Below are 13,668 nucleotides of genomic sequence, written 5' to 3' on the forward strand. Positions count from 1 at the left end.
AAGTGGGTATGTGGTTGGAAGCTCATCTCAGGATCAGATAGGACGCCAAGGTTGCGAACAGTCTGGTTCAGGCTCAGACAATGGCCAGGGAGAGGGATGGAGTCGGTGGCTAGGGAACGGAGTTTGCGGTGGGGACCAAAGACAATGGCTTCGGTCTTCCCAATATTTTGCTCATCCAGTACTGGATGTCCGACAAGCAATGTGACAAATGAGAGACAGTGGAGGGGTCGAGGGAGGTGGTTGTGAGGTAGAGCTGGGTTAACTCTGTTTCTTCATCCAAGTCATTAATAAATATGGTGAAAGGTTCAGGCCCCAGAACAGATCCCTGGGGAACACCACTGGTCACATCCCACCAATCAGAGTACATACCCTTTATCCCCACTCTCTGATGTGTATCTTACTTTAACTATAGCATGTTACAACAGCCTAGGTGCACATTCAAAGACAAGTTTTGTATTATTTGGTTTTCTGCAGTATTGGGTTCCTGCAGTAAATAATTGTATCCTGGAAGGGCAAGAGAATCTCCTACTTGGAAATATAGCCTGAATTTTAAGAATTGGTTCATAATGCTAGGTGCTAAAATTTGCACTGGTGAAATCTTAAAACTGTTATTTGGAAAGGGTTCCCCACCCAAAAGGTCATGGTGGGATTGCATGAAAGCAGTTCATCACTGCTACTGTTTCTTGTCTGAAGGAAGGACAGGTGATTGTAAGCCGTAAGACAGTGATTGTTGGCTGCACTGTGTTTTAATCTTCATATTGAACACTGTTGTACATTGTTATTGAATTTACCAAATCTCCATAAAGGTATAAAAAAAAAATTCAACTTTAATATTTTATGTGTTGTAAGATTATAGTACATGAATGGATTATTGTAATAAAGCCATAAATCTGAAACTATTAATGAGCAGGCAGTAACAATGTGATTAAAGCAATGAATGAAGGGACAGGGTTACCCTAGTGCATATTCAGAAAGCAGATTAAAGTAACAAAAATTAAAACGTAATTAGCATATAATACAATACTACTAAAATTGCTCATTAAGTTCTATTATGAAGTTGCAGTGAATAATCAAGATACAAGTTGATAAACCTACGTGAGAATGTGAAATAGGCATCAAATCTCAACATATTTAGAAGTTACATTTGGTAGTTCACAAAAAGGATCGGGAAACATCAGGCAGTTTCCACTGCTGATTGCATCCTGCCATCTCCATATGCATGTGAGTGGACATCACGTGTGGGTGAGGGTAGCTGTGGGGTGCACCCCACATTTAAATAACCAACTGGTGCTCACCGCTGAGACTCATGTATAAGAACATAAGAAATAGGAGCAGGAGTCGGCCAATCGGCCCCTCGAGCCTGCTCCGCCATTCAATAAGATCATGGCTGATCTGGTCCTAACCTCAAATCTAAAATCATGTCCAATTTCCTGCCCGCTCCCCGTAACCCCTAATTCCCTTTACTTCTAGGAAACTGTCTATTTCTGTTTTAAATTTATTGAATGATGTAGCTTCCACAGCTTCCTGGGGCAGCAAATTCCACAGACCTACCACCCTCTGAGTGAAGAAGTTTCTCCTCATCTCAGTTTTGAAAGAGCAGCCCCTTATTCTAAGATTATGCCCCCTCGTTCTAGTTTCACCCATCCTTGGGAACATCCTTACCGCATCCACCCGATCAAGCCCCTTCACAATCTTATATGTTTCAATAAGATCGCCTCTCATTCTTCTGAATTCCAATGAGTAGAGTCCCAATCTACTCAACCTCTCCTCATATGTCCGCCCCCTCATCCCCCGGATTAACCGAGTATGAATAATAACTGCTTGGGCAAAGTAACGGAGGGTGACCGGTGGTTATGAAACCGTACCTCAGTGGTGAGTCACTTTCATTACAGAAGGCGAGTGAGAAAAATGAGAGCAAAAGAAAGAAAATTACACCCAATAGTGTAATTGGACCCTGGCCCAGCAAGTTCTACAGGTGATGTCAATCTTTGCGGCATTCCGTTCGTGAGCCCATGCCACATCAACACAGTGTAATTCAAAACCATTCTTTGCTTTCTCTGGTCTGGCTAATTTTCAATCCCACTCAGAATCTTACTTCCTATTCCATGTAATCCTATCTAATGGCTTTTGTGGTGCAGTATCAAGAGTCTTGCTGAAATCGAAAACTGTATTGCATCCGTCAAACTTTTGTCATCAACAAAGCCAGTCACTTCCTTAAAAAACTCCAGTAAATTTGTGAGGCAAGACCCTTCCCATAACCCTCAAATGCTTGCTGATTCCCACCTACTACACCAGACCTATCTAGATATTTCACTATTCCCTCTTTCAGGAGGTCTTATAATAAGACAGACATTACGTCCTAGCTTGTAGATTCCCGCATCAAACCTATGTCCATTTTAAGGTCTGGCATTTTATTGTCTACTTTCTAACCCTCAGGTACTATTTCGTTTTCTGATGATTCCATTGGGACATTGGCAAGGACGTGGCAGATTTTGTAAGGTGGTCATCTAGGCCTCGAGCCTCATCCTTGCTTTAAGTTCCTCAGCCTATCAGTGACCACCTTACCCAAATTTCTATTTAATCACTACTTCTTCCTCCCCCAGCACAAATTCAACTTATGCGTTGGGTAAACTGCCTATGGTCCACTCAGCAAATCAGAAAAGGAATTATTTAGTATGTTTGCTATCCTTTGGTCACTTGCCAGCATGTCGTTTTGGGATCTTTAAATGCTATCAGTTACCCGTTTTACCTGCTTGCTGCAAACATAATTACAGAAATGCTCAACACTACTTTTAATATTCCTCGCTATCCTAACCTCATAGCCATGTATTGACATATTTAATCTGCTTCTCTTTAACTTGTGCACCAGAAGTAATCTTGCAATTACTATCAGTGAAGTTCTGCACTATAGTTTAGAACCTAGCCCCACACACCCTCGCTTTTCAGGAGTTTTTCCAACTACTCCACTATATCACTTTCCCTAGCAGATGGAAGGCAACACACGATTCAGTACTCCCAAACAAAGCTGCAGAACAGGTGGTTTATCGCCCTACTTATAGAATCTTATACAACTACTACTATTTTCTATTCAAATTGAAAGGGTTTCTTCTTTCTTCCCCCCACCCCCCGGCAAGGGTATCCCCTTGTTCCATAGTGCTGTGGTATGGCTCTTGATTACCTCCTCTATGCCTCCGTCCTCATCAGTTGACAGCTATATACACCTATTGGAAAAGGGCAGATTCACAGTAGTTTCCTGTATTGGTTCTTCAGTCTCCTCCTTTCCTTGTGGGTAGTCACCTACATCCCACCTTCTGCTTCAATATTTCTATCTATGGGTGACTATCTTCTGGAACATGTCTTCCAGAAATGTTTCCTTCTTACATGTGCTGGTCCTCAACCTCAGTATTCCTCTGCTCGAATAACACAATTCCAACATTTGATGCACATGAACGACTCCTGGATACTTCACAGATCCAGAATATCCGTATTATAGATGCTACTCACAACTAGCCTAGCTCCTTACTCTGCCATTATATAAAACTAAGGTGAAGTATTGGTGGTTACAAGGCCATCACTAGTGAAAGCAATTTAAGGTGATGAATTATCACACAAATATATTAATACATTAAACTGCATTGGCGTTGATTTTTTTTTCTGCAGTGTATTCGTACCAAAATGCTAAATAAGCTGGGATAACACTGTTATGTATCTGCCTTTTTCACAAAATCTGATCTATCTATAATGAGATGCAAAACACTGTCCTTCCTGATCATGGCATAAGCTATTATAACCATACATACCAAGAGAGGTAACAAAGTGTTCGTGTGCATTCAGGGTCTTCATGCACCGTTTGTTCTTGTAGTCCCACACTCTAATGGTTTTGTCATCAGCACAGCTCACAATAAACTTTCCTCCAGGATGAAACAGGGCACCACGTACCCAGTTATCGTGGCCAACCTAAATTTAACAGAACACATCATTAGAGAGTTTACCACTTTGAAGACCGGCAACACGTTGCTAGGGCCATCTTTTCCAAAAGGGGAAATGGACTAAAAATCTAATTACGCACAACAGACTTGGTTTTCTAACTTTTTTCTATTCTTTGCACATTTGAAACTTCTTTTGATCTAGGATAGTGTGGGCCATTGACTTTCACAGTCACAACCAATGTAACAGGAAGCACATTTTGTGGCCTTGATAATTTAGCCTGCTCAAGATAGGATCCTATGGTAAGCTCCATATTGCAGCTAACTGCTCAACTGAAAAAAGCATTACTACACTGCTACAAGCTCTTCCGTGGATCAAGAGTATCTATTTCAAAGAAACAGACAATACAAAATGAACCAAAGCAGTGAAAAAAGAGATTCTAGTGAAAAGGCAGTTTTTCAAACTAGATTTTTTGATGCTTACAATACGTTAAGGTAGCTATTCACGGATTCCATTTTAAAAGTTCACAAGCCCTGAAATAGTGACAAATCATTAAATCTGCAGGGTGAGCATAGTAGCCACGTGAACAGGTCTGATTCAAACTGATGTACAAAGTTTGGCATATGGTTTAGATTCCCGCTGAAACTATAACTGGCTAATATCTACTTGGTGTTTCCATCTCTCCTCTCATCCTCCCACATCAATCCAAAACTAAGTTTTTAAAAAGTGCAGTGTTTTGAAGTAACTCAAAAGCTGTTGTAACTTTGAGCTGCCTTGGTTCAATGTTAGTAAATGGTCACTTAAAAGGAAAACATCACCCAACACATATATGCTACACTCTTGGAAAACAGATGTCATCAATGGAAGCAAGAATTAGAAATACAATTGCAATATTTTGTTAAGGCCTCAAAGCAATTAACACAAAACATGGTCAGCAATTATGATTCCACAAGAACAATGGACATAGCAGGTGTGTTCTCAATTTACTGTTCTTTATATACAAGACCATAAATTTAACTGGCAACAATTGGGTAGGTTACAAATTAGCAGAACTTGTAGCAGTTATGTATTTTTTTTAAATTAATAGGTCATTGCTTAATAACTGGTCTACATTATGCTGAGTCAGTTACACTCAAAAGGATTTTGCATAGGGAGTGCATAGCAAGAAAATTACTTAAACACGAGTGCAACTTCTGGAGCGGAAGGATGTCATTTAACTAGTCTTCTCAATTTGTGTTAACTGACATGAGAGGGCATCTTAAACTGCTACTTATATTCTTAATTGGATAAGTGAAGTTTTCTTTTTTTAAAAGCAGTTTTATTCTACACTGTCTCTCTCTCTCCCACACAAAGGTGCTGACCCATGCTGGAGTATAGCTCTTTAGGCACCTGTACCTCACTCAAGTGGCCCATGTGTTAGGCTAGATGAGTGTGGCAGGCTATTCAACAAGGGGGTGAGAAGAGAAATTAAAGCCAAGCTGATCCTGAACTCACCTGATGACTATATACTTGTGTACTTTTCAACCGAGGTCAATAGGAGCAGAATCCTGACTGACTGCCCACCCCCCTTCCTAGCTGAGGAGCCCAAAGGCTACATGGCCACCCCTACCACACTTCAGTTGAAGTCAAACCCAGGGCCTTCTCAATCTATGTGGCTCATTATATTGGCAGTGCAATTAGCAACTGAGCCACTGGGGAGGGAGTTGACGAAGACTGTTTAATTCTATAAACTGTCTGCAATAGGTTACTCTATTATGTATTTCAACTTGTAGCATGCACTCACCAGTGTCATAAGGCACATTCCAATGCTAATATCCCACATCTTAATAGTCTTGTCTCTGGATCCTGACAGCAGGAAAGGTCCAGGTTTGCCACTCTTTTTAGTCTGAAAAGGACAAGAGTTGAAGGTGTTATAAATATATGCATTGAAATATACTATTGAAAGCAAGAGATACAATTTTCTACTATTTCAATCAATTCAGTATTACAAGGTGTTTGTAGAATTACATTATTGGATGTTTGCATTTGGTTCAATTTTCCAGATTACGATACGTTATATTATGTGGGACCAATAATTTGTACCCAAGTCAGAGTAGGCCAGTTAATATCAGAACAGTTACATAAATATAGATCCATGTAATACTTGCAGATAATGGTCACTTCACTATGAAGTTCTCTCCATATTTATTGTGTAAATCTACTATGAAAGAACCACAGTAGCATTTTGTAAAACAAATAATGCAAGACGACTGTTTTAAAAAAATAGCAAAGTCAGGCTAGAAATATTCACTGTAAGCATAGGAAGAGATTGCATATTTCAATAATTTTACTTAATAATTTTACTTAATAAGCTGAACAGATATTCCGCTTTAAAAATTGTAATTCTAGAAGTACAACACAAAAAACCTGCATTGCATGTCACTTGATATCATTTGTATGGAGAATAGTTGGATTACTCTAACAATCCAGCATCTTTGAATGGAAGCTGAATAGTTCATCTAAACTGTTGTGCTGTTACTCAGCTGCTGTCCTAAATATTATATTCAGCATGAAACTATGTGGAATGTACAATGATAACCAGTCCCACCATCATTATTATTAGTCCAAGTTGAAGACTCAAGGCAGAAAACAACAGCTAATGTAAATGAAAAATTTAACTAGCAAATGCTTTGAAAATCAAAAGGGGATTCTACCATCTGTGTGAACTTCTAATTGATGATCTAGCTAGCAGAAAAAATTCGGCCAGTTGAGAAAGATAATAGTCACAGTGGGAGCCATAACATGCTTTATGTACCCACAAGGCTCCAATGCACAGATCAACAGAAGCATAACTATAAATTGAGTCACAGGAGCGAGTGAGCTGCCTAATCCTTTGAGAGGTGCAATGGCATCTCTGCATCACTATCTGAAGAAAGCAATTTTGCTTAATTCTAGAATACTGATAATTAAAATGTCCATTTATCCAGCTCTAGTTATAAGAAACTTAATAACATGCATTTATATGTCACCTTTAGCATAGAAAAGCATCCCAAAGTTTGGTCAAACAGTTGGTTTTTAAGGAGGGTCTTAAAGGAGGAGAGACAGGTAGAGAGACAGAGGAGTTTAGCGAAAGAAGTCCAGAGAATGGGCTTTAGGCGTCTGAATGCATGCTGGCAAAGGTGGGACGCAAGAAGGTGGGCAAGCAGAAGAGTCCGGAGCCAAATAAAGAGAGATTTGTTGGGGGGGGGGGGGGGGGGGAAGAAAATAGGGCTGAAAGAGGTTATAGAGATAGGGTCATGGCCATGGAAGATTTAACCATATGCGTTGGAGGGGGGGGGGGGGGGGGGGCGGGGTTTGCTTGGATAAAGTTAACGCCGGTGTGATGGGTGAGTAGGACTTGGAATGGGATAAGATACAGGTGGCAGAGTTTTGGTTGAGGTGAAGCTGAAGGATGGGAGGCTGGTCAGGAAAGCAGTGAAGAAATCAAAGTCTGGAGTGACAAAAGGCATGAATGAGGGTTTCAGCAGATGAGCTGAGGTAAGGGCAGAGACATGCAATGTTACAGAGATGGAAGTAAGTAATCTGTGATGGAGAGGATATGGGGTTGGGAGTTTAGCTCAGGGGCGAAGTTGTGAGAAGCCTGGTTCAACCTGAGACAGTGGCCTGGGAGGTGGATGGAATTAGGGGCGAGGGTATCGAGTTGGGGGTGAGGGTATGGAGTTGGTGGCAGAGGCCAAAGACAATGGCTTCAGTCTTCCCAATGTTTAGCTGGAGGAAGTTACAGCTCATACAAGGCTGGATGTCAGGCCAGCAGTCTGATTGCACAGAAGCAGTGGAGAGCTCAAAAGAGGTGGGTGGTGAGGAGGTAGGGCTGGGTATCATTAGCATTTGTGACAGAAAGTAAATATACCCATTAAAAGGAAAGCTGAACTATAATCATACTTATATTTATATAGCGGCTTATACTGAAATATCTTAGTGGGATTTACACAATAGATTTTTAAACAAAGAAGTTTTGTGACTTATGTCAGCAAATACTTCCCCAATGTAAATACTGGAAGCACAATACACCGCCCAATGTAACTGTTTGCAATAAGAAAGGCTGGATTAGACACTTGGAAGTTAGAAGTACTGATTGTCCCTTGACTTACTAATCTCAGGCCTTCTGACTTTACGAAGCAGATGTAGTAGCACTCAATGCAGTACCTATCACCACTACCACATATTTGTTGAATTAGTACCTTGACACGTCATGAAATTAGGTTGAACACGGGATTTAGCTGAGAACTAGGGAAAGACAGAGCAGGAAAGAACATATTCTTCTTTAATCAAACCAACCTTCTGAAAGTCCACATGCAGTACACCTCAGTCCTGTAGCTACTCCCTCAATTTTTTTTTTAAAAAGGCAGCACATATGATCTAAACAATTTTCTTGTAATTAAAAGGGTTCGAACAACTAAATGAAGGAAGAAGCTGTGTGTTCCATCTCTGCCAGTGCCCACTTACTGAAGTGTGTTTTAAGCTTATTTAATGTCGATATAAATCATCTTCCAGAACCCTGTATCGTCTGGCAGGGTTTTAAGAGGACACCATTTTAGAAGAAATAAATTGCAAGCTTGGTAATTGAATGCTAATGTTGAATTACATTACAACGAACCCATATCAGCAATACGAGGGCTAGGGACAAGAACCACTCAAGGCATTCCAGCTTCATTGGACACGTTTCCATTCCAGATTGGCAGAATTTGGGTTCTTCACATGCTGCTCTTCCACAGGCCCACTTGTTGCTAATTCAGCACACGGGGACTGTTTCTTTTGCGTAGCTGTGCACGTCCCAATCAGAGGTGGGCCCTTTTAATTTTCTAAAAGTTGATTTGCCTTTTTCTCCTCTCCACCTCAATTAAAAAAAAAGACGTCCAATCACTGACTCTGAATCTTTGTTAACCCCATGCATCACTATGTTGGCAGCATGATGGTGTTTTGTTATGATACGAGAAGGCGTTGCGCTGAACTGGCCCAGCACATTTAGCATGTCATAAGAGGAAGTTGGTGATCTGACAGAACGCAAGACCCATGAAAATTGTGGGTCTGTACTGACACTGGATTTGCAGAGATCAGATCTCTTACATCAGGTACTCACACAAGGTCAAGGTGCCTTAAGTGACAAATGGGGGAAATGTAGAAACAAAAGCAAGATAAACAAAGTGGCAATGATAACCGAATATATAAATCATACAGTAGAACTAGAGGTAAAATGATAATTAAGGATTTAAATGTGCTCCTCTCACGTGACCTGGCATTCCAGCCTTCATTGTTTAGTTGGGGTGACAGTAAGCAATTTCTTTCAGAAGAGAGCAAACTTTTTGAAGAAGTTGTATTTAGGAACAAAGGCTCATCTGTTTTGTCATTGTACCAAAACCACAAAAGCAAAGCTCAGAGCCACAGTTTTTGTACTACTTGAAAACCTTAGTGATACATGATGAAGATGTTATGCAACACTTAATACTTGTAGGCAGTAATTTCTGGGCCCATTTCTGCAGTGATACCCTGCAGAGATGTGAAGTAACATCTGAAGTTACATCAACAACTGTAACCAAAATGTACTTTCCTTGAAACCTCAGATGACGACAAAAGGATGCTCAGTGAATCTAAGGAAGATTCTTTGGAAGAAATACTCAGCTGTACCAAGGAATATCAGCCGCACAAACTGATGTGTATCACGAGCAAACAAAAATGACTTCTGAACCAACATCAAACCACCAGCCCTGGAATCACAATTCGACAGAATCTTCCAACAATGTTTTACACTCAACAGATTAGAGGTGTGTAATTAATTTTCCCCTTTAAGAAGTTAATATGGATAGCTATATACTTTGGCTACAGAAGTTAGATGCTGTATTAAATTGACCATTGCTAGGGATGTGCCAATGTAATTTCAAAAGCTTGGTGTTTTTATCGTTAGGTTTATACTGTTATTATAGTGATGCCATAGATATTGCTAAATGAAATAGCTTATTGGCAGCACAAATTGAGTGCACTGGATCAAGTCCTTAACATTCCTATGGTGAGCCAAGAGTTAATTGATGTCTGTACTGTGGTACAACTGGAAGAATTGTTGGTTGTGATCGCTTGTTGGCTATTTAACTGGATTTTGTGTAGGAAATGCTTAAGAGCAAAGAGTCACAATATCAAAACCAATTTTTCCCCATAGTATGATTATGTTCATCAGTGCATCAACATAAAATGTGACCAGTGGTTGCACTGATTCAGTAAGAATTAGTGGTATAAAGAAGGTGCAACACAATCTTTGGATAGTTCCACAAAACCATTTGTATGAAGGTCAAAAAATATGCTTTGTAAAGTCCTAGCAGTCTTGGACTTCCACTGTCCACATTGGCAGTTTGCTTGCAAACCAGAATAGTGTCTAACTTTTTTGATTTGATATTTAAAGAACATACTGTAATGAATCTGAGGCATAATCACGAGAAATTGTTTTCTTGCTTTTGAGGGTGTTTTTACTTTGACAAAGTCCCTCTTACAGATCAGGCTTTGGGGATATATTACCACTAGTGGCAATATTTCAGCTACAGATTAATTTTGTGCTTATGATGCAAACTGTCAAAGCCATTAGGATTCTCTGTTGTCTGCCAAGCCTTACTGCACATCCAGCAAATTCAAAAAACATCCTTTTACTCTTACTCAGATAACAGAAGCAGAAAATCATTCGTCAGGAATTTCCTCAGGGGTTCACCTGCTAAGGCTGCTGTAACTTCGCCGGAAGCGCCATTTTGCTTCTGTCTGGGGTTTCTGCTGATCTTCTGCTGAAATTATGGCGGCTGATCGGGAGAACCACTGAGGAAATTCACGGCAATTGTGTTTATGAATAAAGCCAATAAAAATGTTTTAGTAACATTTTAATCAGCAAACCAGATTCAAGCCAACACCTATGCCAATCACACATCCACTTATGATTTCAAGTAACAGCTGTAGCAGACAATTAAGGGAGGTTTTTTTTTGGTTAAAAGCAATTTTAAATGTCCAAAGGTCCATCATACAACTCAGCACTCTTCATATCACTAACCAGATTCAACTGACAAAGCCAGCAATCCATATCAAATAATGAAACTTAGACTAATCAATGAAAATTCCATATTTTCATGTTTATTTTAATAATACTAGATTGTATTTTTAAAAAAAAAGATAACCAAGGAGTGCTTTTACTCTCATCAATTGTCCAACAACTGCATTGGAAAGCCTTAGGGAAGAAAGCTGTTTTATTTGTGTGTCTCTCTCCAAACTCAATCACACAAGTACGGATTACTCCAGAGTCAAAGGTCACTGGCTGTCAATCACATCTGACAAAGTGACCTTGGATTACCGTCGAGTGCAAATGGGTGCAGGTTCTTGTGTAACTGATTATATTCTGCATAGAATCATATTTTGAAAAAAGGGGGACAGAAGAATCTCAAGTCATAAGCCATAGAAACAAAAGTTTATTACTCTGGATTGGTTTAATTAAAAATTGTCCTTTAACACTGATAAATCCCACAATGAAAGTAACTGCTTGGTTGCAAGTACAATCAGCTTCCCTTATTTCAGTCTTGCCAAGAATGAATTTGGGAACTTTCAATCCAATTCTTAGGAAAAACAGAAATAAATACTCGCAATCTGTCAGTAATGGGACAGTGTCAGAGAATAAGGATGGGTTGTGTGGAAAGTGAAAAATATTACACTGGGGAGTACATTATAACAGTTCAAAAGATTATCTGAACTTTACCTGCCTTATTCACCGCTTGACAAAAAGAGTACCTGATGAGTCACCAAGTGTAAAAAAAATGAAAATGTTGCACTCCCAGCAGTCACTTTTTACTAGAACTTAAAAATATTTTGGATTGAGTTTAAATTCAAAATTTCTGCTCAGTACAGCACCATTTGAAACCAATGCAGATTTTTCAAGAATTGGTGATGAACTATCAGAGTCTTAATGCAGCCATCGAGTCCACTCATCCTTGGATGGAAAATGACAATGTTTCGGACCTCAAGTCATTTGTGAATTCAGATTTAAACAGAACCATTCCAACTCTTACAATCTTACCTCAGATCCTGTTGCTTCCAAAATGGTTGGATAGGAGCTCTCCGGTGCCCAGGAAATGCATTCTACGACATGTTCGTGCTCCCGAAGTTCAGCTTTGCATTCCTTTGTTGCTACCACCCATACACGGACTGTCTGATCATTGGAACAGCTGGCCAGGAGAGTTCCATCCTGGTTGGGTCGTACCATGCGCACCCATTCTCTATGCCCCGTGAAAGTCTTCACACAATAACTATTGGGAACAAAAATAGTTCGGTTTACGATCACTTATAAATGAAAAGGACGAGAAATTCAATCAGCAGTTCTTTTGCCTTCCCCTAATCAATAAGCAAGTTTGGAAACTATCTCTATTGTACGCATTTAGATTTTTCTTTTTCTGGGCTCGGAGGGTAGGTAAGAATATCTTCAAGTCTTTGGCATTTATGTTCCCACGTTCAGCAAATTGTTGTCAATCAAATGCTCCGCCTACCCAATCCAAAAAAAACTTGAAGCAGTTATTAAAGCATTGCAAATAACTGTGCTTCACCTGTAAGAAAAACCTGTGATTTGAAACTACTTTTTGAATACTCTTCTCAAGATTGAGATTTAAAGTTTAATCTTATCTCCTTCCCCCTCTTCTAAAAAAAAAACCCTTCAGCTTTAGTTTCCATACAATTGAACAAATTGTGTGAGTCCAAAAGAGCTCTCAATGTCCTGCAAGGCATCTTGTGAAGTTATTACAATACCATGAATTTCAAATACTGAAAACAATACATTTTGTGCAGCAATAGAAACCATGAATGTTGTTACAAGTTAGTCATAGGAATGTTAAGGTTCAGACTGCATGGTACTGCCGAAGGAAGGATTCTGGTAAAAATGTGCACCCCAAGGCAGTAATCAATAAGGTGAATTGTAATACCCATAACCAGTAGCTAGGAAGGTAACATACAATGCCTATAGCAACAATAACATTTTAAAAAAATGTTACGTCAACAGTCTCAGTGATCTCACTACTTTTTTTGGACTGCAAGTCCCTGCAGATAAAATCAACGTAACTGATACGAATTCCTGGGGGCTGTTTTCATTATAATGATAGAACTAACAGTAAAAGAACCATGGAAGGTTTCAGCACAGGAGGCTGCCATTTGTCCCATCAGGTCTCTGTTGGTTCTTTGCCAGAGCAATCCAAAACTAATCCTACTGCCCTGCGCTCTCCCCATAGCCTTGTATCTTTTTCTACTTCAAATATTTATCCAATTTTCCCTTAAAAGATGCAATGGTCAACCTCAATCTGTGGCAAAGCATTCCATGCTCTAACAATTCTGTGTAAAGAAATTTCTCCTAACCTCTCTCCTCACTCTACGATAATTTTATATTGATGACCCCCTTGTCACTGACTCCACACCACAGGAAATAGTTTTTCCTCTATTTATTCCATCAAAACTCTTCAGAATTTTGGAAAAACCTGCATTAAATCTCCTCTCAACCGTTGCTGCTCCATGGAAATAGTCCCAGTGTCTCTAGTTTCTCCTCCTAACTCTAGTTTTTCCATACCTGGCATCAACCTGGTCAATCTACATTGTACACTCTATGACTTCAATGTCTTTTTAATAGGACACCCAAAAACACAGGCACCACTGTGTCTAACCAATATTTGCATAAATTGATAATTACTTCTTTATTCTTGTACT

The 13,668-nt window shown here is 39.6% G+C and overlaps 1 protein-coding gene across 1 annotated transcript in view; it reads right to left on the reverse strand.

Annotated features, from left to right (window-relative positions):
* LOC137345011 (lissencephaly-1 homolog) overlaps positions 1-13,668 on the reverse strand; it is a 111,540-nt gene that overhangs the window by 8,226 nt on the left and 89,646 nt on the right. The window contains exons 8-10 of the mRNA XM_068008350.1: positions 12,002-12,230; positions 5,711-5,812; positions 3,801-3,957 (exon numbers count right to left, since the gene is read on the reverse strand). Coding sequence (XP_067864451.1) covers positions 3,801-3,957; positions 5,711-5,812; positions 12,002-12,230 — 488 coding nt within the window. The remainder of the gene's footprint in view (positions 1-3,800; positions 3,958-5,710; positions 5,813-12,001; positions 12,231-13,668) is intronic.

The sequence above is a fragment of the Heptranchias perlo genome, chromosome 28 (genome assembly GCF_035084215.1).
Source record: "Heptranchias perlo isolate sHepPer1 chromosome 28, sHepPer1.hap1, whole genome shotgun sequence".
NCBI lineage: Eukaryota > Metazoa > Chordata > Chondrichthyes > Hexanchiformes > Hexanchidae > Heptranchias > Heptranchias perlo.